At 40.5% G+C, this 26,897-nt stretch overlaps 1 protein-coding gene across 1 annotated transcript in view; it reads left to right on the top strand.

Annotated features, from left to right (window-relative positions):
• The window catches only part of KIT (KIT proto-oncogene, receptor tyrosine kinase), an 84,257-nt gene that overhangs the window by 47,481 nt on the left and 9,879 nt on the right, over nt 1–26,897 (top strand). The window contains exons 5-13 of the mRNA XM_060147276.1: nt 1,874–2,042; nt 5,950–6,139; nt 8,562–8,677; nt 21,390–21,504; nt 23,158–23,339; nt 24,534–24,640; nt 24,735–24,861; nt 25,139–25,243; nt 25,744–25,854. Of these exons, the coding sequence (XP_060003259.1) occupies nt 1,874–2,042; nt 5,950–6,139; nt 8,562–8,677; nt 21,390–21,504; nt 23,158–23,339; nt 24,534–24,640; nt 24,735–24,861; nt 25,139–25,243; nt 25,744–25,854 (1,222 nt within the window). The remainder of the gene's footprint in view (nt 1–1,873; nt 2,043–5,949; nt 6,140–8,561; nt 8,678–21,389; nt 21,505–23,157; nt 23,340–24,533; nt 24,641–24,734; nt 24,862–25,138; nt 25,244–25,743; nt 25,855–26,897) is intronic.

Here is a 26,897-nt window from a genome sequence, read left to right as displayed (position 1 = left end):
GTCTTTTGTGTTTCCATACAAATTGTGAAATTTTTTGTTCTAGTTCTGTGAAAAATGCCAGTGGTAGTTTGATAGGGATTGCATTGAATCTGTAGATTGCTTTGGGTAGTAGAGTCATTTTCACAATGTTGATTCTTCCAATCCAAGAACATGGTATATCTCTCCATCTATTTGTATCATCTTTAATTTCTTTCATCAGTGTCTTATAATTTTCTGCATACAGGTCTTTTGTCTCCTTAGGTAGATTTATTCCTAGATATTTTATTCTTTTTGTTGCAATGGTAAATGGGAGTGTTTTCTTAATTTCACTTTCAGATTTTTCATCATTAATGTATAGGAATGCTAGAGATTTCTGTGCATTAATTTTGTATCCTGCTCATTTACCAAATTCATAACATAAAAATTTTTGATGGGATATTTTACACTACTTTTTTCATATTAAGTCTTTAAAATCTGGGACATATTTTATATTTGCAACACAACTCAATTTGGACCCACTACATTTCAAGTGCTCAGTAGTCTCAAGTGGTTAGTCCTTACAAATGCTATATTGCCCACATTTTTTTTCATGTTTATTTTCTCTCTCCCCTCATGCATATGTATTAACACATGGTTGCTGTCTTAAGGTACACTCATTTTATGCTTTTTACATAAAAGAAGCATTTTTCTTATTTTCACGTATTCATAATTTTGATACCTGGTATACATTTAGGTCATCTGCAATTTTTCACCGCAGTAAATATCTTGGACCTTTTGTTTTCTGTTGAGTTGTTTCCTTGAGATAAATTTGCTGGAGTTGCTCAGTGGTCTGAACATGCTTCCAAGTTGCTTTCCAGAAGGACTGTCCGGATTTACAGTACTGTCAGAATGGTCTAATGCTAATAGGTTCACCATAGTCTGGCCAGGGAATCACCCTTGATCTTGTTCCATGTCAATATCAGCTCCTGTTTAGTTTCTTTTTTAGTTGCTTCCCTCCCTGCAGTTTAGTTTCTTTTTTAGTTGCTTCCCTCCCCGCATCGTAATAGGAATGTGTTCATGTTACAGAAAATTTGGAAGATGCAGAAAGCTCTATGCTATTCCTTTTAATCTTTTCAGAGAGTGGTTATAGTTTATATTATGGTTGTTTCCCCATGACGTTTTCCATACGAGAAATCTCTCCATATCTTATCTGTAGATAAATATTAACAGTGGCATGGTGATATCACAAGAGTAAATGCACAACCTTTTCTCTTCAGCTCATGTGTAAATAATTGGGGATTTTGTCTTATATGTCTTATATACTTTAGAACTCCCTTTAATACTTGCCAAAATTCTGCTGGGTAAGAACTATAGGATGAATTTTCGAGTTAGTCTTAGACACTGTAAGTCTATTTTTATTCATGAAAATAATATAAATGTTAATAAAATAGAACGATTGTTACTAGTGATGTGTTTTCTTTCAACCAGTAGGATGTAGAATAGAAAAAATATATATATAACAGGAAGTATTGATAGGATATAAATATGCTGACTTTTAAAATATCAGTGTCCTGTATTATTTCTTATATAAGAACTTCTAAAATTTGGCACTGTTAAAAAATATTTAGCACTGCAGAGAATTTGGAATTACGTATGCTGTGGTTATTAAGAAATGAATTTTCATTTTTTACAATCATTAGTAATAACTATCTTTCAATATAATCCTGTAATATGAAGTGTTCCAATGACAGACTTGTCATGATGTTTTATTATACTTACTTAAGTAGTGTATAATGAATGCTAATACGGAGAAGTTAATTGCTGCTATTTTTAATTTATCTAGGAAAGATCCTGAATATAAATTTTATGGTAATCTTTGATTTTTTTTTTTTCCCTCTCCTTCTGAAACCAGCAGACTAAAGAGCAGGTGAAGAGGAATAGCTGGCATCAGGGTGACTTCAGTTTTCTTCGTCAGGAGAGATTGACTATCAGCTCAGCAAGAGTTAATGATTCTGGCGTGTTCATGTGTTATGCCAATAATACTTTTGGATCAGCAAATGTCACAACAACCTTAGAAGTAGTAGGTAAATATTTCTGGGAATGGATAAATTACTGGCATAGTGAATGAAGGAATTACTAGATAGTTTCCTTTTTACGTTAATGGAATGTTGAACAGATTCTTAGGGTTTTTATTATTACTGAATGAATGGATGAATATATGAAAGAAAATGATCTTCGTAGCCTCTTCCAACTAGAGCACAAAAGCAAATTCTACCAATTTAATAGAGGCAAGTGGAAAGTTGTAACTGTGAAGCTGTTTGAACATGTCATTCTCTGCCTACCTCCCCTACCTCAACAAATACAATGTAGGTTGAGCCTTTCCAGAAACTCTAGTCCTTGCTGAATGACTTGACTTTGGAAATGGATGGAGACTTTTCTCTGTGGAGGAAGGCATATGCTTAGAGCTTAATGTATTTCTCTGAATCTTCTGGTGAGGTTCCTCAGCCTTTTGGTTTATCGTTTTTTGATTTTATGATTCATGGGCTCTAGTCACCCTTTGTAGCAGAAGGACTGAATTGGCTTCTCCTCCTCAGTACACCCCTGACCTCACCCTGTCCTCCAGCCTTATAGGCTGTAGCATAAACCTTCAGGAAGACAGCCCACCAGGCATGGGTCATTGATTCTACAGAGCATAAACTGAAACATAGTAACCTGTGCCCTAACCCCATCAAATCTGGCATACACAACTGGTTTAGTCTTCCATGCTTTAGATCTTACTGAATATTTATTTCCCAAGCATCTACTTAATGAGATCAGAGTGTGGTATTTTGAATTACTGAAAATAATAATAATTTTAAAATTACTTTGTTTATACTTTTCTTGTCTTTTTAGTACTGTTTGCGTTTAATCTATTTTCTTGTCTTTTTAATGCAACCATATTCTCAGCGCTTGACTTTAAGTACTTGTAGGGTGGTGAAATTCATCATGAGCAATAATAAAATGGTGTGATATTTGTTTTCATTTCTCTCCTTTCCCCCATATTTCTTCAATAATTTATGTACCAATGTTAGAAGTCTGCGATTTATCCCACAATAATCTCATATGATTTTGGCGTTTCTGCCCATGTTGTAATGGAAAGTATCTCACCAGACTGAACGTGAAAAAGACACTTTACTTGCAATTACAGAGCCAGCCCAGAGAAAGGGCACTACTCTGTCCCTAAATGTGATTGTGAACCATTTATTAATTTGAATAAAAGGCTATGCTTTTAAAATATTAAACTCCATAAGTGCTAATTTGCTAAGTTGATTAGGGAGCATGTTGATATATCAGCTTCAGCTCCAGAAAGCAATTAGTAAGGATGTTTGGAGCTTATTGTTGTATGTAATCAGATTTTTAAAATCCATTCATCAATTTCCAAGAATATAACTGTATAACTGGAAAGACTGGAGGCCGTGAAACCTGAATCTGGCTTTGTACTATTTCAGGAGTGGGTTGGGATGGGACGAACAGTAAGAGACAAAGAGAAAAGTAATTTCTTTAGGGGCTGCGAGTAGGATTTGGACACAGTGTGGAGTGGCGCAAAAAAGGCTTCCGGGTGGCCCCAACCTGGTTTTGAGTTGGAGCTCTGCCACTTAACTTTCAAATACACCCCACTTTAACTCTGCCTGCATTTTCTCTTCGAAGAAACATAGCCTCTAACTCCCAAGGCTGTGGAGGGAGGAAGGCCATTTATTTTGCAGATGTGCCTGGCACAGTGTTTGCCCTTGATTAAATGTTAATGTCTCGTCAATTTCTTAAATCATCCTCTGTAACAAACCCAGGTGGGGTTCTTTGAGTCTAATAATTCTTACACTTCATGAATTTGAAACTGTGTCCTATTATAGGACATAAAACTATATTGAGCAAACTGGACTATAGAAAACTCAGGAGAACTTTAGTATTTTGTACATGATGATAGGGAGAGAAATCAGTGGAAATATCGTTGTCTGTGGTGTTTGAATATTTTGCATTGTGTGATGTCTTTGAATTTATGATCTTGAGTACCTGAAAATTTAACGTAATATTCAGACAAAACATTTATTTCCTCAAAATTAATCTAAATTAGCTTAAAGAATGGCAGGGGTGTACCATTTATGATTCAGGTATTAGAACAAAGTGGTGTTTTAATGTCATTTGGATGATTTTTGATTTTCACCTGAAAAATATTTTTTCCATTGATACAAAGGACAGTTTGGCTCCATTTTTTAATTCTGAATCTGTAGGAAACTAAAGGAGAGTCAAATACTCTCATGTCAGCATCATGGGGGCTATCAATATATTTAACCAAACAGTGCCAAAGACAATGGCACTGTTTGGTTAAATGACAATATAAAATGTTATCATTAATTTTCAAATTTTGAAAAATAAATAGAAGATTAAAACTCTTCCATAATTCCACTAACTTGATATAAGCTTTTTTAGGATTTGGTATATGGTTATATTTTTATATGCAACAGGATTTTAATTACACATACAATTTTATGTTCTCTCTCTTTCTCATTTAAAGTATGTGGACACTCTAGGCTGTGCAACAGTAAAGAGACCAGCCTTGGCTTCTTACAGACCTGTATTCACATGTAGGCTCTGCTTTGGGTCGCCAGCTGTATGGCTTTCCAGGACTTGATTTCTTTTTCATCTGTGATTAGGGGTTACAAGCGTTCTCTTTCAGTATCGTTATAAGTTAAATGTTTGTCATAATTATTAAACAAAGCGTATGCTAAAGAACTTAAGGCAGTTCTTGGCACATAGTAAGCCTTCCATAAATTGAGGCTATAAATATGATATTGGCAATTATTTTATGATGGTCTTTTCCAAGCTCTTCCTTGTATTGATATTATTATTATTATATAATAATTTCTAAGGGCTGATTTATACTTAGCCAGTTCTCTATTTTCTCATTTTTTAAATTATTATGACTAGTGTAAATAGCACTTCTTTTTGCACGTGGCCATCTACCTCACTAAGAAGAGTTCTCTGGATTAAATTGAAAAGTAGATAATTTTTAAAAATCTATATTGCTAAATGCTTTCCACAAGAGCTGTGCCCATTTACAGAGTGTGCTACTTTAATTACACTTGCAAAATTATTGAGTTTATTTCAGATTAGTTTTACTATTTTTCCATAGAGTGGATATACATTATTTTTTAACAGCTTTATTGAAGTTTTGCTACTTTCAATATGTGAAAAGGAATGCCTTATTTAAATTAGTAGTTTATTTTTCCTTCTATATTCTTATGTCCTCTTTTTCCTATTACCTTAATTAATTTTCCTATATATAGATACGTTCTGAAAATGTTTATGTATTTAGATTTGTCTTTTATGATTTTTATTTCTTTGGTTGCTTCTAAAAGGCCTAGAAAACTCCCCTCGCCCTCCCCTCCACAAAGTTTTGATAGAAGTAAATTCTGTTGTTTAGTTAAAAATATGGTTTAATTATTAAAATGCTGTCCTTGATTCATTTGTGATATATGATATGATAAGAAGATCTAAGTTTATTTTTCTCTAAATACTAAATGACATTCTTGCAACATTTTTATTAAATATTGGGGCTCTCTTCCCCTTCTTGATTTATGACATCTTCTTATCACATATACAATTATATTGGATCTGGGTATGGGCTAGCTATTTAGTCCAAATACTTTTTAGCCTAATCAACATCAGGACTGGTTGTTCTAGAAGACTTCTAAGATGGTGATAGATCTTTAACAGACTTGCTTAAGAGACAGAGATAAGAGAATAAACATTTCCAATGTGTGTCCTTTCTCACTTTATGACCGTGATTCTCCAAGAGCAAAATAAAATGTAAAATGGTTAGTCAAAATTCTTACTTGTCATTGCCAATTAATACTGGAAATCAGTCAATATCTTTATAATCCAAAGGTGAAGTTTTGTTATTTGTCAAGATTTGGGGGATAACAGTTTCTTTCTGTCTCATTCTGCTGTGATTAGATAAAGGATTCATTAATATCTTCCCTATGATGAATACAACAGTATTTGTAAACGATGGCGAGAATGCGGATCTGGTTGTTGAGTATGAGGCATATCCCAAACCTGAACACCGACAGTGGATATATATGAACAGAACTTCCACTGACAAGTGGGAAGATTACCCCAAGTCTGACAATGAAAGTAACATCAGGTAAGAAAAGGGCCTTGTTTGGGGAATTACACGTTCTGCCCACTCCGTCCCCTTGGCCTACCGGATCCTGTTTCTGTGACCCGTCAGTGTATGAGAGGACAGCTGATATGGAAGGAAGTTTGGGGCTGCTTCCTGAGTCATCATCATTTCATTTTGCTGTGTGTTTAGAGCACACAGAAAAGTCCATGCGTCAGTTTTCTTGTTTGTAAATTGGAGGATAGTTCTCTCCTAGAGTTCTGAGGGTAGTTCAAAGCAGTGACTAGCATATACTAGGGACACATTAAATAATTCTCTTCAGAGAAAGAGAAATGTTAGTGCCTTTAATCATTTTTTTTAAGACTGTAGGAAAACTAAGAATCATTAAGCATCTTTGGGCCAGGCGGTGAACCCAAGTTTCTTTTACATCAGACCTCTCTCTCTCTTTTTTTTTTTTTTAAATTTTTACTTACTTACTTACTTACTTATTTATTTATGGCTGTGTTGGGTCTTCGTTGCTGCGCGCGGGCTTTCTCTAGTTGCGGTGAGCAGGGGCTACTTTTTGTTGCGGTGCATGGGCTTCTCATTGTCGTGGCTTCTCTTGTTGAGGAGCATGGGCTCTAGGCGCATGGGCTTCAGTAGTTGTGTCACATGGGCTCCGTAGTTGTGTCTCGCGGGCTGTAGAGCGCAGGCTCAGTAGTTCTGGTGCACGGGCTTAGTTGCTCTGTGGCATGTGGGATCTTCCTGGACCAGGGTTCGAACCTGTGTCCCCTGCATTGGCAGGTGGATTCTTAACCACTGCGCCACCAGGGAAGCCCCAGACCTCTCATTTGATCCTCAAAACACTTATAATAAAAACAGTAGCAGTAGTGACATTTCATGTAAGCTGTGTGTGCTTTTTTCCTGCCATGTGCTGTTCAAAGTCCCTCATGTACATTAACTCAATAATTTTGGTCCTCACAAATCCGATGAGGAGGCACTCTTACTTCCCTTCTTTCTATAGAAGAGGAATCTGAGACCTAGATGTGTTAATCTGAACAAGAGCCCAAGGCTGATAAGAGGTAGGTGCCTAGATAGAGTTAGTATTTTTTCCTAGTCAGGAGCTCTTGGCTGTTGTAAGAGTGTGGATAAGAAAGGATGCTGTCCTGGGCCTCGGTCTAAGGGTTGGAGGGAAGAGCATGGATTGGGAGGTGTCCAGGATTCCTCCTTAAAGGTGATCGAAGGGCTAGGAAAGAGGCAGGAGCTGAAGATGCTCTCAGGAGTCTGGTTGTGGCAGCCAGGTTGGATGGTAAGAGGCAATACTATTCGAGGGGGAGGGGAGAGGGAGGGGGCAAAGGCAATGAGCTCGGCTTGGGGTTTGTTGAATTTGAGGTTGACTGTGGGATCTTGAGCGGGGATGTTCAGGTAAAATGTATCGTAGGTCGGGTTCCCTGGATGCAGCGCCTGCGGGAGGGATTCACAGGCAAGGTCTTCATTAAAGGAGAGAGAGACCTGGCGGGGAGTTGGGGGGAACAGGGTAGAGAGGGGAAAGGAAAGAAGAAAGGGTGTGGGTGAGCCACAGTCCAGTCACAGGGACACTCTGGACTGGGGGGGTGGGACGTGAGCATAGGTCTGTAGAGGAAGGAAGGCATAGGACAGGGAGGTCTGGACTAGAGGTCAGGATTTGTGAGCAGACAGTAAGTAGTTCAGGGGAGCGTGGATTGCCCTCTCACACATGCAGTGTGAGAGGAGAGACTGAACCACCCACCGCGTGTCGAATCGGTTGTGGGGGTCAAGGGGCGCCCAGGGTGCTCCGTCCATGCTGGAGCCCGTGTCAGTAACGCCCCCGATGGTGGTACCGCGTGCTCAGTTATCACAGCCATCTACGATGTCCTTGCTGTGAAACAGAAGGTCGAATAGCACATGCTGCAGAGGACACTGGGAAGAAGCACCGGCGGGGGGGGGAAGGAGGAAAGCCGGGAGACAGTGGTGTCACAAGAAGGAAGGTGAGGGCAGCGGTATTGACCTTGCCATGTGACCCTGAAGCATCTGCATGGAGACACCTACGTGGAGATGCCTACCAGCCTGGCGTTTTGCCAGGCAGGTGCTGTTAAAGCAGGGCGGGCGAGTTCAGGACACTGATGAGAGGGAGGTTGAACAGAGGACCAGGGCAGAGAAGGATGCGGCCGTGGGGACAGCTCATGAAGCGGAAGAGGCTGCCATCTCTGTGAGGTTGCCTTTATGCCGAGAGAGCCTTTCCCCACTCTGTATTCTCACACGCCAGGCATCTGTCCCCAATGAAATATATGTGTGTGTTCTTGTTTGTTAATGTGGATCTTGTTAATACTGAATTAAGTGGGGCATATTTTTCCAAAATAAGCATGTATTTTCAGGTAGAAACTGATAAAGCCACACGCCCCGAGGCAGGCCGTCCACAGGTGACTGATGGGTTGTCCTTTCTTTGTAGATATGTAAGTGAACTTCATCTAACCAGATTAAAAGGGACCGAAGGAGGCACTTACACGTTTCTCGTGTCCAATTCTGATGCGAATTCTTCCGTGACATTTAATGTTTACGTGAACAGTGAGTAGAACGAATGGCTGCTTATCTTTTTATTTTTTTATTCTTTTAAGTTGTGGCTAGTGTTTGTAACAGCTGCTGCACTGAGTTCATTGTGTACTGGGTCAATAACGTTTCATGATAATTTGACCTTAACAAAGACCTCGTGGTTTGGTGGTTGGAAGACTGTGTACAAAAACCAATTCCTTGTCCTACATTTCACTAACCACATGACCTTGTAGCTGGTGCTCAGATGCTGGGTGTTGCCTTTGAAGTCAACAGAGGAGCCATAGAAGTTAAAAATAGCAAACAGTTTGAGGGAGAATATATTCTTACTGATTGTTGAAATGGGGAGCCGGAGGTTGAATAGGAGCTAGATTATGGTATTAGGTGGGAAAGAAGTGCTATCAAGCCCTGACAAACAATTTCTTGTTACAACGCTTTCTCTTTCGGGTTGGGGTATTCTTTTTTTTTTTTTTTTTTTTTCGGTATGCGGGCCCCCTCACTGTTGTGGCCTCTCCCGTTGCGGAGCACAGGCTCAGCGGCCATGGCTCACGGGCCCAGCCACTCCGTGGCATGTGGGATGTGGGATCTTCCCGGACCGGGGCACGAACCCGCATCCCCTGCATCAGCAGGCGGACTCTCAACCACTGCGCCACCAGGGAAGCCCACGTTGGGGTATTCTTTGTGTGAGATGAATGCAGTATCGCTCAGCTCAGTGAGTCCCTACTGCGTGTCATGTGGAGGCTGTGGGAGAAGGGCGCAGGTGGTTTAGGGTGGGAGGATGGCAGTGGACGTGGGAACCTGAACACCTGAGCCCTGTGTGGCCCACATCCCACAATGTCTTGGGGCAGCTTCTCTGCACAGAGGCTGATGCCTGGGGCTGTGCTCACCAGCTGGGACTTTTGCCAAGTGTAGGGCCCGCTCTTGGCTCTGCTCTGGGGCCCCCTGCATTTCCCAGGAAGGGTGGCAGGTGCCTGCCACACCACACCAGCCAGGGGACCAGAGGCAGGAGGCCTCCAAAGGCACGGAATCTCAAGGGACCAGCCCACAAAATGACCATCGGAATTAGCCATCCGGGGCATGGCAGGGAGGGGCGGGGGGGGCGTGAGGAGACAACCTGGAACATTCCCTAGAGAGCAGCTTAGTAACAGTTTGTGTGTGTTGGGCTGCAGGATGGGAGCCAGTTCCGTGTCCTCCAGGAGCTTATTACTTGCTGCATAGAGTGATTTTCCATCGTTCCTTCACTGATGCAGCCGCTCACTAGCGTGGTGGGGTGGTGAGCGTGATCCCTTTACAAATGAAGACAGGAAGCAGCTAGCAAGTGACACTCAAGACAGGTTTTTGATTGCTAATCTGGAGTCCTTTGTCAATTCCAGCATTTCCAAAATCGTGTTTCCTGAACAAGGTGTTAACATGTATTTAGACAAAGAGCATCACATCTGCATAAACATTTTTCTTAACTGCAGACCTTCTCGGCATCCTTCATACGCTAACGTGTATTTTGCCTGCCCAGGAGGAGGCATGGAAATGAGCATATCTCTCACATTTGTATGACCACAGAACTCTCCTTTTCCAAGGGAAACACGTTAATTAACATCTCAGTTCCCGGGAACAGTTTTGATTATGTGGTATCTCATTGGCCTGAAATTCAAATATCTCTAGATTAATTCAGATGTTAATCAGAAGAGTTTAGTGTATTACCCATGGGCAAAACTACCTGCTTACTGTTCAAGTAATTGAAGAGATGATTGCAGGTAAATCAGTATCCTTGCAAGCGTCATATCCGTACTGTCCGTACAAAACTTTATTTAGGGTGTTGTAGTGCAGTACTTCTCAAACTGTCTGTGGTAAGGGACCTTGTATTTTTAATTTCCAGTTCCTTCTGGATCAATACTTCTTATAAAATACAGAAAGAACCAGCCACTAGAAAAGTGAGATGGAAAAGAGCAAAGATATGTAAAATCCAAGAATGGATTTTTTTTATTATTAGATTCAACAGATACAATGAAGTCAAATTGCTTAGTCTCGGTTTCTCTGCTTAGGTCCCCACTACCAGTAGATCATGGACATGGCCTACTCGACAGGCCTCACTTTGAGAAGCTTAGTAGTTGGGAATTTTATAAAGTTATGTCGTTTGCATTTCTCTTTCCCTGGCTTCAAGGTCCAGGGTGCATTAAGATCTGTCTCTTTCCCCCTTTTTCCTGCCTCCATTTGCCAGTGTGTGTGGTCTGCCAGTCAGTCATGAGTCACTGACCTTAGAAAGACACCTCTGAAGTCACCCTTACTTTTCTCAGGGTGGCAAAATTGCTACCTTTTTACTTACCAGCCTAATTTGCCATCCATAGGATCGGTGTTAATGACCTCTGCTGGTGAATTCACGCCTGTTTGAAACTAGAGAGGAAATGGCCTGAACTGTCCCAAATGATCCCTTCTTGGATTCCCTGTTAGCGCAGGAGGCCTTTTCTATTGTATATTCTGGGGCCTGGGTCGCAGATACCTCCCAGCACGTACTGAGCTCCTGCTTCATGGCACTGGGCACACGGATGAGGGTGTGTAGTGTCTGCCCTCGTAGGTTAAGCTCTTCAGGGAGTCTCTTCATTGATGTCAGTTTATTACAAACACTAAGCTGACTATAAAGGCATTTATTTCACTTACCTAACATGTTGGATTTCTTGACCTCCAAATGCTTTGACAGAGGTAGCATTTTTGTGTGAATCTTTTATCTGTTTCTTATGAAGTATGTCCCGATTGCTCTTCACAGATATAGTTAGCTAATTTCTTTGTTAACTTTATTTTTTGGATTGAAAAAAAAATTCTAGTTGATGTATCATGGGGCAAGATTTTTTTTTAATGTTACATTTAAAATCAAAAGCTAAAAATAGTTTTAAAATTTAAACTTGGACCAGTTGTGTCTATTTTGACATACCATTTTAGCTGAGCCAAATTACATATGTAGATCTGCTGCATGTTTTATTCTGTAAATAAGCTTAGCCCCAAGGGTGAAAGGAACTGTGCTCTGCAAAAACTAGAATGAATAAAAATCAGAATAATAAATGCATGCTATTAGTGTAGGAATTCAGGCTACTTTCACTGAGTGACAGGGATGCATAATTGCTTAATAGATTCAGCTATGAGAAATGCTCAGGAAGATCCTTGATTTTGAAGAGTTAAATGTTTGGTGGTTGAAGAACCCATTTGTTTTGAAAATTCCACATGTAGATTTGAGGATATTGTGCATGCGTGTGTGTGTGTGTGTGTGTTTGTGTTCTAATCACTTACGTGTAGCCTTTAAGAGAGAAATATGTACGTGTTAAACTTGAAAATGTTTTTTTTTTTGGCGGTACGCGGGCCTCTCACTGTTGTGGCCTCTCCCGTTGCGGAGCACAGGCTCCGGACGCATAGGCCCAGCGGCCATGGTTCACGGGCCCAGCCGCTCCGCGGCATGTGGGATCTTCCCAGACCGGGGCACGAACCCGTGTCCCCTGCATCGGCAGGCGGACTCTCAACCACTGCGCCACCAGGGACCTCCTTGAAAATGTTTTAATACTGTTTTTAACTTCTCTAACAAGCCATGATTTACGTGGGTCTGGTAAGTAGGCTCACTGACATTAAAGGTGGTTTATAATGGCCAAAAAATGAAACCAAAAAATCAGTCATTCTTTGCATTGAACTTGCATTACTATAATTAGTCTTGAATTGCTTATTGAAGGTGTATACAGAAATCAGATTCTTAGTTCTAAAAAGAAGTTTGATATCTTCGGTGAAAATGGCCATTTGTTTCCCTTTCAGATCAAAATCGGGAGGAAAATAGAGTTCTAAGAACTATAAAACTACCCAAAAGTGCTTTCTTAATAGGCACTGCTCTTTCCAAAATTCCTGCAAATGTTTAGAAAAAGTGACATCACCAAGATTCTGTAGGAAGCCTGTGATAATGGATTAGAAACCTATGGTCTCTTTGGTTACAATCAATGTCATACAGTAAAGGTTTTTATCAGATCCAGGACAAATAAGAGGCCAAACACATATTTTAACCCTGATTATCCACTTGGCCCCCCTGTCTCTCTCTCTCTCTCTCTCTCTCTCACACACACACACACACACACACACACACACACACACACACCACATTTTCTTTATTCATTCATCCACTGAAAGAAATTTAGGTTATTTCCATACCTCGGCTGTTGTGAATATTACTGTAGTGAACGTGGGAGTACTGATAATCCTTCGAGATAATAGTTTTGTTTCCTTTGAATTTATACCCAGAAGTAGGATTGATGGATCACATGGTAGTTCTATTTTTAATTTCTCGAGAAACGTCCATACTGTTTTCCATAATGGTTATACCAATTTACGTTCCCACCAGCAGGATACAAGAGTTCTCTTTCTCCACATTGTCGCCAACACTTGTTTTCTTGTCTTTTCGATAATAGCCATGCCGACAGGTGTGAGGAGATATCTCATTATGGTTTTGATTGGCCAGTAACTTAAAATGACACTAGTAGCATTATAAAATGTTGTCTGGTAGCATTTCCAGATCAGTATTATGAATTTAAAATTTGTAGCAAATGTTATCTGGGAGCCATAAATAGATCCCTCTCCAATCTCAAAGGTCTGTCCTTTAATGACAGACCTATCAGTTGAGTGAGAGCATGGTGGTACTCAGGTGGTGGTACAGGAAGGCCATCAGGACAAGTAAGGTCTAGAGAATGAAAGCGCTTGCCTTTCATCTTTGGGATTACACGGAACACAGGTAATGTTAAGCTCTATTGGATATCCAAACAACTGCTGAACTCTACACCAAATTAATTCTCTAAATCACCGATTTCCCTCCATTTATGGCAGAGTGTTAACAGGGGATTGAAACAATTTAAGGAAATGCTAAATACTGTATTATTTCTAAACCACGGCATCATATAATTAACATCCTGTCTGCTGTAAGCGATTATTTATAGATCATACAATATACCCAAATCGGTCAAAGTAATCAATCATCCAGAACGAGGCTTCTTCATGGGAATGTTTCCCTTTGACCACATCTACAGAATCTGAGCTGCTTTTTATGTATTTTTTATTTGGGGTCATAGCTAAATCCAGTTATGGATAGCTAAACTATCCTTCTTCCAGGGAGAAGCCACCCTAAGTGCAACACTGTGCAAATACAGCACACGCGCCTCCCACCATTTGCCGTAGATGAGGGTAGACCTAACAGGACAGCCGTGTAGCTAGATGGCTTTGGACAGTCTGCCAGCCAGCCAGCCAGCCATCTGGGTCATCCACCTGGCTGGAAGTTTCAGTGACTTTATCCAGGGTAAAATAATACCCGGGGTGGCCGTGCCAGTTTGGGGGTTTGGGGCACCTTTCCAGCTCCTCATGCGTCAAGAGAACAAAGTTACTAGGACTTTGCCTTTTGGGAAGGTGGAAATGTCTTCCTACCTCTTAACCTGTTAGCCTTTCTATTTCCATTTTTTAAAGATGATAGGGCCTTCCAAACCTTTGGGTGTCCAAACCATACTTGCGGTAGAGGCTAAATTACCGCTAACACACTTAGCAAGTTTTACTTGAGAAGCTTTGCTGTTTAGTGTTTTTCTGTTTTTTCTTTTCTTTTTTCCTACTAAGTGGATTCTATTAGACCTACTCCTATACTAAATTACTGGAATTCTTCAACATTAAATAAAGCTAGTACTAAATAGACCTCCTTTCTCTGATTTATTTACTTGCTTTTGAGAGTTTGCTGTAAGGCTACCACAGTAACCAGAATGTAGCCTGGTTTGTGCAAACATTTGTATACATGTGTTTTTAGATTTAAACAATTTTTTCTTATTATAAAAATGTTATGTGAAGGATGGGATAACTTGAAAATACAAATAGGCAAAAATAAGAATCAAACAAGTTTTAATTGTACCTTTTTTTTTTTTTTTTGCGGTATGCGGGCCTCTCACTGTTGTGGCCTCTCCCGTTGCGGAGCACAGGCTCCGGACGCGCAGGCTCAGCGGCCATGGCTCATCCCAGCCGCTCCGCGGCATGTGGGATCTTCCCGGACTGGGGCACGAACCCGTGTCCCCTGCATTGGCAGGCAGACTCTCAACCACTGCGCCACCAGGGAAGCCCCCTAATTGTACCTTTTGAAGTTTATTTACATGTTATGGATTACCAGTGCTAATATATCTCATATATATCTTTACAGACCATTTTTAAAACTTTTTTTTTTTTTTTTTTGCGGGGGTGGAACAAGAATGAGGTTCTTTTGCTAACCTTGTGTGCTTTGGTGCTGAGCAGTGAATGCATTATAAGCAATCTTCCATACCATAATATTTCTTCTACAGTATTGCTTTGGTAATCTCACTGCATGGCTATTTCATAATTTCTTTAACCCATATCTGATACCATTTTGAGACATTGTGGTGTGTGAGGGTGGGACTCTGAAATGATGTGACTGAGTTTTTAAAGAAACCAACCAAATGATTATTTAAAGTTTATAATTATCTTGTTTAATCTCAAATGAACGACCTCAGCTAAGTGCTTGGAAGTTGATAAGGTTATCATCTGTCATCTTTCATGCTCTTATGTCTCGAACATATGTCACGGAAGATACACTGTGCTGGCTTGCAGGACAGTTCCAAATTAAGGAATAATTTTCAGATCTTCTTAGTATGGGTAGTTAATCTATGTAAAACTAGTTTCTTATCTTTCTACATTAATTTTTTTATAGGTGATTTGAGATACTTGACAGTATCTAAAGTCTTTTTATTTTCTTTTCCTGAACTTGAAATGAGTTTTTGTTCTTAAATTGCTTGGGAGTTATGAGTGTTGTTTTTGATGTGGCACTTTAATATCTCCTTCTTATGAAGAGGATCTCTGTGGATGCAAGAATTGCTATAGACATTTAAATTGGAAGAAAAAAGGAATATCATGGCAACCTACTTTAGAGTTTGATTCTCTTATATTTTGAAAAAATTTAGGAAACGTGTTGGTATCATTTTTCTTTCATGTCTCATTAGAAAGTTGGTCTGGTGGGGTCTGTTGGTAATTTGGAGATCTGTTTAAACATTGGACTAATTGGAGGACAGGGTAACCCATCTAGATCGTTAGGCCCTTTGTTGGTGTGGTCTAGCCATTATTTCATGTTTATGGTGGAAAAGCAGAAGAGGTTTAGGTTTGGAACCATGTAAGCTTCAGCTAGAATTGACCCTGGACTTGGGATATACTTTTGTAAAAATAACATGAGTAGTCCCTTTCATATTAGTGGAACTTCTGCTCTATGGAAATTTCCTTCCCAATTGAGCCACATGTGTTCTTAACATCAGATTAGCCCCCTTCAGTTACAAATGTATACAGCGTCATCTATAATGTAGTGGAGATTTAAATTAATCCAAGAATAGGTACATAATCTTTCCATGGGCATTGTGTCAGTAACCCTTCTCTTCCACTTCTGAATTATGTGGCACATTGAATTCACTAGTCATACAGAGTAGAAAAATAGCACTTTATCACATGCCTGCACTCCTTGGCAGCAGGGAGGGTTGCATTGTGATATGTGTACACATCCCCCCTCCGTCTAGGTCACCTAGCGATGGTGCTCCTGTAAATTGGGCGCAGTGATTCTGGCTGAGGAAGGCTTTCTCCAAGTAGTTTCATCATTTTTTTTAAAGCTAACTTTCAGGATAGGGAGATCTTTTTTGATGGCTGTTTAGAATAAGGATTGGCAAACTATAGCCCTCTGGCCAGATTTGACAAGTATCCTGTTTTTGAATGGCCTATAAGCTGAGAATTTCTTTCTTTCTTTCTTTGGGGTGGCGGGTGGGTGGTAGGAATGGTTGGAAAAAAAAAAACAAACCAAGATTTGTGAGATGTGAAAATAAAAGTCAAATTTCAGTGTGCATGAATAAAATCTTATTGGAACACAGCCTTGCACATTTGCTTACATGTTATGTTTGTGTCAGAATCGAGTATTTGTGAGAGACCTATGGCCTCTAAAATGTAAAATATTACTGTTTCACCTTTTACATTAAAAATTTGCATACCTTTCATTTGGGACATCAGTTCAGTAGGAGAATGATTTTTTTTTTTTTAATGATAGACACTCTGCTAAACAGAACTGGATGTAGGACACTATAGTTGAAGTTTTGTTTCGTTTGTTAAACAAATTTCTATTAAAGTACCCATACACCAGTTGCTGGATATCTTTAAGAATGTATAAAACAAAATGTATTTTCTTTAATTTTTTTTTTATTGAAGTATAGTTGATTTACAATGTTGTGTTTCTGGTGTACAGCAAAGTGATTGAGTTGTACATAGATATATAGTACATATATTCTTTTTCATATTCTTTTCCATTATGGTTTATTATAGGATATTGAATATAGTTCCCTTATAGGACCTTGTTGTTTATCCATTTTATATATAATTGTTTGTATCCAAAATGTATTTTCAAAATATCTGTTCTGGGGATTTTTTTTTAAAGTATTAAAAAAGTATGATACTCCTTTTATAAGTAAAAGTTAACCTGAGTTTTTTAATACTTCTATTTTAGTTGATTTAAATTCCTTTATTATAACGATATTATGGCAGGAACGTAGATTTGACTCAGACCCAAACCATGATAGTGACAAATTGCTACAAATCATTGCTGTATTGCCATTAAATATCATGGGACCTACAACTATAAAAACATACTCATCCGTAAGATCCCTCTTCATTTTGTCTTTTGTTGTATGGACACTTAAGTCTGTGTTCTTTGCTGATTAGAGAGTGTGGGCAGATACGCATTTGTAGCAGGAGTTGGTGGAGGTAGTTAAGTTGAGCCAAGAACTATACTCAGTGCTTCCCCACCAGTTACCTGTGCACCTCCTCCCACCCACCCCCCAGCTCTTGTTGTCTGTGCTGTGTTCTTTAAAATTCGATTTGTTCTTGCCTTCCGTATGGACATGATGTTGGTGAAAAGGAATATTTTGTAAGATCACATATCTGTGGGGTAAGTCAGGAAATGGTTGGGATTTTTAATTGCATGAGCAATAAATTCTCAGAAGAGTTATAAGCACTCTGAAATCTGCCTACGAGCTGATCAGTGTTGTCGGAGACGCCAGATGACTGAGGTCCACAATGCTTTGAAAGGAGACAAGGCTAATTTTTATCTCCACGGGAAATACATAGCTTATACACCTCTTAGGCTTATCTAAACCTCCAACTTGGGAGGAATTAAGGAATGTGTCATTTGGTATACTGCTGATTGCAGAATATCTAAGGAAACACAGCTCAGATTTAACCTGGAGAATTGCAGGGAGTTACGTGTCTTTAAAAGCAAAATGTATATTTAATGCCTTAGACGGTGCGTTGAGGCACTTACAAAATGCAGATGAGCCCAGATTTTCATTTTTAGGAATCAGAATTATACCTAGCTCATTCTTTATGCATTAAACATTTTTTTGTAGTGCAACTTGCCATGTACAGCCCAAACTGGACTCATGTAATTTAGCCTTTTCACAATGAGGTCTCTTGTCACCAACATTAGGGACAGGGCTGGAATTAGGATGAGGCAGGAGAGATGCCTAGGTTGCCAAATTTAAGGAGGTGCTCGCTCAGGGTGCCAACCTGTATTTGCAAGACCTAGAGGGTGAGAAGCTTCTTAAATTCCTCGCCTTAGGTGCTCTTCTTGCCTCACTCTAGTCCCAGCCCTGATAGGGTCGCTTGAAGATTCTCTAAAAAAGCCCTTTGCTTGGTCAGATGCTCAACTTATTAAATCTCTGGAAATGGGGCCCAGGAATGTGCATTTTAACCTCATCTCCTCATGCTTCAAATGCACACTGAAGTTTGAGGAGCCCTCTGAGCTTGGTTTGCCAGCCTAAGGTCCAACAGGACAAAAGCTGCTCTGTTAGCCTTAGATTAGGTTGGGATAGTAGCTTAAACATCTGCCTAATTAACCAGCAGACAGGAACAAGTAGGTCAGCCTGACTGTACCTTTTGCCAGCCCTGGCCGTTGTATAACTGCTACCAGGTGTCATGCTAGAAGGCTTGGCTCTTGTAACCAAAGCTAAATGCAATTGATTATGTAATTTTCAGCTGTTCCAATTTTTTTTAATTAAAAAATGTCTTATAGGTTTGTTATTAGCTATGTGTTCACTGTCAAAAAAGAAAAAAAATTTAGAAACTAAGTCAAAAGAATGAAATAGAAACTACCCATAACCCTGCTACTCAGAGATAACCACTGTGAACGTCATCAGGCATCCTTTCAGCCCTTTCCCCCATACTGAGTAATATTTAATTCCACTAAAAATCCATCATGTAGCGTTAGGAAGAATGAGTGACAAAAGGAAGGTTGGTATGAGGAGATCTGTCTTATGAACTTGATTCCCATTTGAGTCCTATCCAGTTATCTTTACTGTCTATGTGTAGACCTTCCCCTCTCATCATTAATCTCAGTATGCAAAAAAAAAAAATCACACAGCCAGGTATATGTGTGGATTTCTTATGTCATGGCCCACTGTTGAAAAAGTAGTGTAAATCTTGCCCCTACACAGGAAAATCACCATTAGGCTGTTCTTCCAGGTCCCTTTTTGTGACTCTAATTGAATTCCTTTGGAGTATGAGGGACTTGTTCCTCTGGGGGGACTTAATCATTCAACAGCTCTTACTGTATGTCTGCCATAGGTCAGACTCTGCTAGGAGTCAGAGGTACAGTCAGTGAGACATGGTCCTTGCCCTTGAGAACATACAGTCTGACGGAGGAGGAGACACACCAGGATATTGTATAAGCGCGTCAGGTGCTCTAAAGGGCTTCAGGAGTAGGGAGGCGAGACTGACCAACTTGGCTTTGGAGAGTTGAGGATGGCTTGGAAAAGAAGATGACACTTGAATTGAGTCCAGAGAGACCTGCCGTATGGTGCCTGCAGTCTTCAGCAAATAGCATTCTCCTAAAGTTCCGCTGCTTTCTGTGTTACGTCCTACTTTTCAGCCCGATCACACGGTTGCCCATGATAATTAAATGAAACTTGCCAGATGGATGCTTTCGCAAGACGATGGCTTGTCTTCTTGCTCTATTTGTGAAAGCTGGCATTGGCTCCAAACTCTCAAGGATGCCCCTACCTTGAGACTGCTTGTGGATTGTTGCTCTTTTGTGTATATTAGCCAAATGGCCTGCGCATCAGCAGGGCCAGGTTGAATGACAGGTGGGTGTGCCATGCATGCAGACACTCTGATCCCTGCCAAGCCATTTGCCTGCAAGGAGGTGAGGTGCTGAGAGGTCGTTCTACAAAGATGTCATTTATCAGCTTATTTCCTTCCTTCGAGGAAATAAGCTTCTGATCTGTCAGTCTTTTCCCCTGACCATGTATATTTTTCCTGTCAGTTGCAACATAATCAATGTCAAATTCCCAATGCATCGGGTTAAAACACACACGTTATCATGCTTCTCTTGAAGCAGTTTTTAGATATTGAAGAGAATATTTAGAGTGGCAAATACAGTTAACCTAATTGGTAGCAAACTTGATTAACCGAGGAGGGTGGGTACTCTGAATAGAAAAGAGTAACTGAATAACTAATAAATTAGTAATTAATACATTTATTGTTTCGCCTCTGTGAATCATTCTTGGTTCTTTGTGTGCGCCATCTCATTTAGTCGTCACAGCATCCCTATGAAATGAGTACTCTTGTTATTCCCCACTGGACACCCGAGGAGACTTGGTGGAAGGCAGAGAACCTCTAAGTGTCAGAGCTGGGGTGCAGGTCTGTCTGCCGCACGTGGCCGCCTGTAGCTCTGTGCTCATGCTTGGCGTCGGCACATGCGATGCTGTACCGGGGATGCAGGATGAGCACGTCACCATCCCTGCCATCAGGTGCTCACAGTGGAGCTTACTCATTCTCAAAGGGTTAGAATCCTTCAGATATATTACCAGTAGAACAACTGTATGTAAATTCATCTTCCGTTCACTTTAGAAATAATCTCAAGAATTTGCAGTGCTTTAGGGCACCCTTGATTGAACATCAGTTGATTATTATAGTTACACAGAAATGTCAAATTAGAGCATTCCTGCTGATGATACAGTTTACTTTTTCAGTGATTATACTCAGGTTTAGACGTATGTATAAATAAAACTCTTGAGCTGGTTTCCTCTTCTCATTTTCTGTTCCTGTTTTGTATTTGAAATAAAAGTTTGGAGTTAAAAGGCCATATTGGGTTTTACTCTTATGTTTTGACTTCTCTGTAAAAGGGTGATTCAGCTCCTTATCTGCACCACACCCACACCCCAAAAAAAGGGGAAGTATTCTAGTTCCTGCAATAACTTGAAATTCCTATGAAAGTTTCAATAATTTGAAATCCTGATGGCAGGAAACCTTTAAACCGGATTTCCACCTTTAAGATAGTTGGGAATCCTAGAATCCTGATTAGATGCCGTCTTTCAGGTTCCCCCTCACTGGAAACAGAAACCCTGTCCGGTGGTCCTGCGACCTCAGCCATCCCCGGGACAGGGAGATCTCAGAGACCCCGGCATCCGTAGGATGGACAGTCCACATGGGGACTGGGCAGCTCTAACCGGGAAAGCCTTTCTTGGTCAGACCCTCACATCTGCCTTCCCTGTGCCTTCCACTCACTGGTTCAGATTCTCCCCTTTGAACAACATGCTCCTCGGGGTCCCCTTCGGCCTCGAGAAAGTTTTTGAGGATTCAGAAATAGTGGAGTGAGCCTTGGTGAGGTTTTCCAGCAGTCTGACATAAGGCCACTTCTCTCTCCCTGCAGCAAAGCCAGAAATCCTGACTCGTGACAGGCTCATGAATGGCATGCTGCAGTGTGTAGCAGCAGGATTCCCAGAGCCCACCATTGATTGGTATTTTTGTCCAGGAACCGAGCAGAGGTGAGATGATTATTTTGGGTACTACTTAACATGCATAAGGAAAGGACTGCAATTCACTTGAATTTCAAATATGTTTTCAGATTTTAAAAAAACCAAACTTTGTTTTGATTAATTTTTTTTCTATCCATGTGGTTTTTTAAAGGACATAATTGCTATATTTTTCTTGGTAGACATGAATTTTGTTTGCTGAAACATGATTACTGAATGACTTCTCTATTTTGGTGGTTATCTTCTTGGATTTATCATGCAATTTCCACCCTGCAGGTAGATAAAGCAATTTTCCAGGACAGAGTAATTAGATTTCCAATCTATACACAGGAGGTAATATGTGTGGGAAATGTGGCTGTAGTTATCATGAAAAAAATTACCTCAGAAGTTAATTGCCAAGTTACCAAAAAGTAATGATCGCACAATTACCACATACATGCGGCGTTTGGGAGCTATGTGTTTTAAAAAGGTTTTCTCCTTGATTGAGGTGCCCAGGCCCTGAGCAGAGCACATCTGGCATTGTACTTCCTCTCCCTCACAATCCACACTTAAACCTTAAACTGTCCTTTCACATTACCTGGAGATGAAAATGGGGTCAGCATTGCTGTTTTTATCCATCAAATGCTATTTTACACTCAGGCCAGTGTAACGTCACGATCATTTAAATAGTCAGGATAATAATAGAAATTTCATTTTTCACGGAATAGACCTTTTTTATCAACACCAAGTTGGAAGAGGTTACATAGGATTGTTGTTCTCAGCTGAGTTTTAGTGGAGTGTTTTCTTTGGGGAGTAATAGCGGGTTCAAGACCCCTGGAAAGTATGCCCACAGGGAAAGCAACCACAATAGTTTTAGACATCTGTTGAGCAAATATTTATGGAGTTCCACCTCTAGGCCAGACATGGGTCTAGTGAACAAAACACCTGAGTCCCATTTGTGAGTTTATATTCTAATGGGCAGAGATGGGCAGAAGATGAAATAAATAACTACCATATGCAGGTGTTAAGTGCTAAGGGGGAAAGTAAAGAGCAAGGTAAGGGAATAGAAAATTGCCAGGCATATGGGGGGGATAATTTAAAATAGGGTCATCTGAGTCTTTGCCACCTGGAGTCCAGCCCAGCGGCATGATCGTACCTCGAGCCGTAGGGTCCTCACGTCTGGTGTTTGGCGGCTGGCCCTGTCTTCATCCTCATAGACTTTACTGCTTTCCTCCTCCACGCTCTTCCTTTTCAATCCTTCATACGTTCTTTCACCATTTATTTATAAAAGGCTACTGTGTGCCAGGATATGAACCAACCGTCTTATTGAATTCATCTCTGATCCTTTCGATAACCCTCCAAGATGGGTATTACCACCCCAAGTTTGCAGCTGTAGGAACTGAGTCTTGGAGGGTTTAAGTACTAGTCGGAAGTCAACGGAATAGGTGTTTGAGTCCAGATTTCGAACCCACATCTCACTCTGAAACCTCTTTCTTCTTTTCCAAGCGCTTTTCTTGTTCACGGTGCCACAGACGTGCTCATCCGTCATCACACTCTTCAGTTGTAAAAGGAAATGTCTGATTACAAACCTCTGACTTAGTTTTAAAAGTATGCCACATCCAGTGTGTTTGATCGATTGATTCTTCTTCCTAGAGTAAGTCTGCATTGCTGTTTTTTTCCCGCTAGATGTTCTGTCCCTGTTGGGCCAGTGGATGTGCAGATCCAAAACTCATCTGTGTCACCGTTTGGAAAACTAGTGGTTTACAGCTCCATTGATGACAGCGCCTTTAAGCACAATGGCACTGTGGAGTGCAGGGCTTACAACGATGTGGGCAAGAGTTCTGCCTATTTTAACTTTGCATTTAAAGGTAACAGCAAAGGTATATTTCTTTTTAATCCAATTTAAGGGGATGTTTAGGCTCGGCCTGCCATGTCCATCATGATTTTAAGTCCATTCCATCCCTGGCCATGTCATTTCTGGTAATAGTCACATTGCACGTTTGATTGTCATCAAACTGACTCAGTTTCATCCTGTGCTAGTTTGTTAATAAAATGTGTGCAGTAACCATGTACTATATGTATTTTATGCGTGTGTGCACGTATGTATGTGTGTGCATATGTATCTGTATAAAATTAATTGTGTATTTCCAACGGTTTCCATTAGGAAGGGGTAGAGAAAGAAAGTAGGAGAACTAGACTTACTTTATATCCAAACAGAAACAGAATTGGGACAATTTAAAGATTTAAATTCAATGAAAAATTATTTAAGTTGTGACTTAAAATCAGTTATTTTAACAGATTGCCAGACACCGTATCACAAAGTTAACATTACCTTTTATGGAATCATGTTAGTGAGCTACTTCTTTACCATCTTTAAAATTTGATTCATGAGTGACCAGCTCTCCTAACGTAAGTTGAACGATGCATGTGGACGAATTGATGAATTGGTATGAAGTCAGAAGACAAAGGAACTAGACACCTACATTCTTAGGGCTCGGTTTTTGTTTCTTGAGTTGGCAAAGATGAGTGCCAGAAAGTGGTGTTTGTTCAGTTTTTGAGTAACGAGGGGAAGAATCTTACATTGTTCTTCATCATAGGTTTTTTTTCAGGGAGTGCAGTGAAAAGAACACTTTAAAAGTGTTTTTCTCGGTTGTGAAAGAAGCTCAATGTTCAGTGTAGAAAATTTGGAAAGTCAGGAAAACATAAAGAAGAAACTATAAGATATCCATAAAGGAAACACTTTAAAGTTCAAGGCAGGAATTTGAAGTGCAAAGTTCACTGAGATGTCGCTTTTCACTGACAAACAGCGTAACGTTATTCTTGTGCTATGGAAATCGCAACTTCTTTTCCACAGTCGTCTGGTTTAAAGCTTTTATTTTAAAAGATGCCTTTGAATAACAAGAATAAGATAATAATCATGGCACGGAGCTCAGATGCAACTGGTTTGACTTCTGCCGTGATGGGCAGTAAGGTGGGAGGTGGGCGAGTTGGGGGCAAGGTGGTCGTGGTGAAGATCCGACCCCACTAACAGGTTGTGATTCCACGTTCCTCCTTCATTTTAGAACAAATCCATGCCCATACCCTGTTCACGCCTTTGCTGATTGGTTTTGTGATCGCAGCTGGTATGATGTGTATCATCGTGATGATTCTTACATACAAATATTTGCAGGTAACCATTTATTTGTTTTCTGCCTTGAACGCTGTAATGGCTGAACCATTAACCATTAAAAGATGATGCCTCTTTCCCTTTCTCCCTCCACCAGAAACCCATGTATGAAGTACAGTGGAAGGTTGTTGAGGAGATAAATGGAAACAATTATGTTTACATAGACCCAACGCAACTTCCTTATGATCACAAATGGGAGTTTCCCAGAAACAGGCTGAGTTTTGGTCAGTATGCAACAGGGGCTTTCCACATAACCTTTCTGTGTACACATAACAGTGACTTTAGGGAACCCCAGTAGCTTCCTTTATTTTATTCCACCTGAAACAATAAGTGTTTTTTGTGAGATGTCACCACCTTTGATAGATTTGGCATCAAGCACACTTTAAGGAAGTGTATCTAGACAAATTTGTCCCAAATCCTTTATTGGTTTTGAAATGACACAAATAGTCCTTCAGTCCCACCACACCATTGCCACTTACTTCCTTGTCTTCTTTTCTGTAGGGAAAACCTTGGGTGCCGGCGCCTTCGGGAAAGTTGTTGAGGCCACTGCATACGGCCTAATTAAGTCAGATGCGGCCATGACTGTTGCTGTGAAGATGCTCAAACGTAAGTTCCCGCAGGCTACTGTGCGTGCTAACCACCAGTGTCCCAGATTTATCTTTTTTGGGGCTTTGTTTTTTGGGTTTTTTTGGGGGGATATAGTTGTTTTACAACGTTGTGTTAGTTTCTACCATATAGCAAAGAGAAGTAGAGTTCCCTGTGCTATAAGCAGGTTCTCATTAGTTATCTTTTTTTTTTTGCGGTACGCGGGTCTCTCACTGTTGTAGCCTCTCCCGTTGTGGAGCACAGGCTCCGGACATGCAGGCTCAGCGGCCATGGTTCACGGGCCCAGCCGCTCCGCGGCATGTGGGATCTTCCCGGACCGGGGCACGAACCCGTGTCCCCTGCATCAGCAGGTGGACTCTCAACCACTGCGCCACCAGGGAAGCCCTAGTTATCTATTTTATACATATTAGTGTATATGTGTTAATCCCAATCTCCCAGTTCATCCCAAGCCCTCCCCCCCAGATTTGTTTTTTGCTAAAATAAGATGTTTCTAATTTTAGCAAGTGCCCATTTAACGGAACGCGAAGCCCTAATGTCTGAACTCAAAGTCTTAAGCTACCTCGGTAATCATGTGAATATTGTGAATCTTCTTGGAGCATGCACCATTGGAGGTAAGGCCATGGCCAACCTGACTCTTGTTATGGGTCAAATTATCAAAAGATGGGAGATTTTGATATGGTTTTTGACAATGCTTGATTATAAGCTCCTTGCAAGATTTTGACCCAGGAGGCTAACCTCTTGCTGGATTCCTGCACCCCACCACCCAAGCTATTGTACTTTAAGAATGTATATTTCAGGTTTTATCATCATGGGGCAGGACAGCCCAGGACATACCCTAGTTACAGTCGTGTATGTCTCACCGACATTGACCTCTTGAATATCTCGAGAATGTCTCATCTCCTCCAGAAAGCTTTTCTTTTACCTTGTGAGCTTTTATATTTTGCTGGATGACATTTAGCCACTAAAGGGTTAATGTTCATGTACATACCGTCATTAAAAATAGTCCTCTAAGCCTTCCAGCCCTCAAATATACACCAAATGAGCAAACATTTCACTTCTATAAAAAAGAAATTTCCAATTCGGAAGCAGTCATTAGTCCCCTCATCAAGGCTTTCTGGGATGTTGCCAGAAGGCATTTTGGTCAGAAGGAACAAAGATGTGTAAAATGAGCGATTCCTCAAGGTCTGGAGAGACCCACTGTCAAGTTGATAGGGTTATATAATTTCTTAAAACAGCCCCCATAAATGTGGCTTCACCACATCACCAATTGTTCCTGAGAGATTTCTGCCCGAGTTAATTAGTCGCCTGTTAACTTCAGAGCTACAGTTCTTTAGGCGTGCACAACACCAAAAAAAAAAAAAAAAAAAAGTTCGACAGATAGGCCCTGGAACACAGGCGATGCCCTGTCATTTCAGGGTTTCCCCCACCTCCTCGTCTCAGCTGGTGGTTGGTTTTCCTATTAGGCCACAGTTTTTTTTGTGTGTGTGTGCTCATCATCATTTCCATAATAACGTTACCAAGAGGCATGGAGCCCCCACTGTAAACAGAAGTGAATCAAATAGGAGGCTTGATAATAATGTAATGGTGAAAGCTATAACTTGTCTAAAACCAGCAGTCATGCCTGGCCCCTGATCACTTAGAAATTCAGGTAAAA

The sequence above is a fragment of the Lagenorhynchus albirostris genome, chromosome 4 (genome assembly GCF_949774975.1).
Source record: "Lagenorhynchus albirostris chromosome 4, mLagAlb1.1, whole genome shotgun sequence".
Lineage (NCBI taxonomy): Eukaryota > Metazoa > Chordata > Mammalia > Artiodactyla > Delphinidae > Lagenorhynchus > Lagenorhynchus albirostris.
Note: the sequence above shows the minus strand (reverse complement) of the source record. Positions and strands in the feature narration are given on the sequence as shown.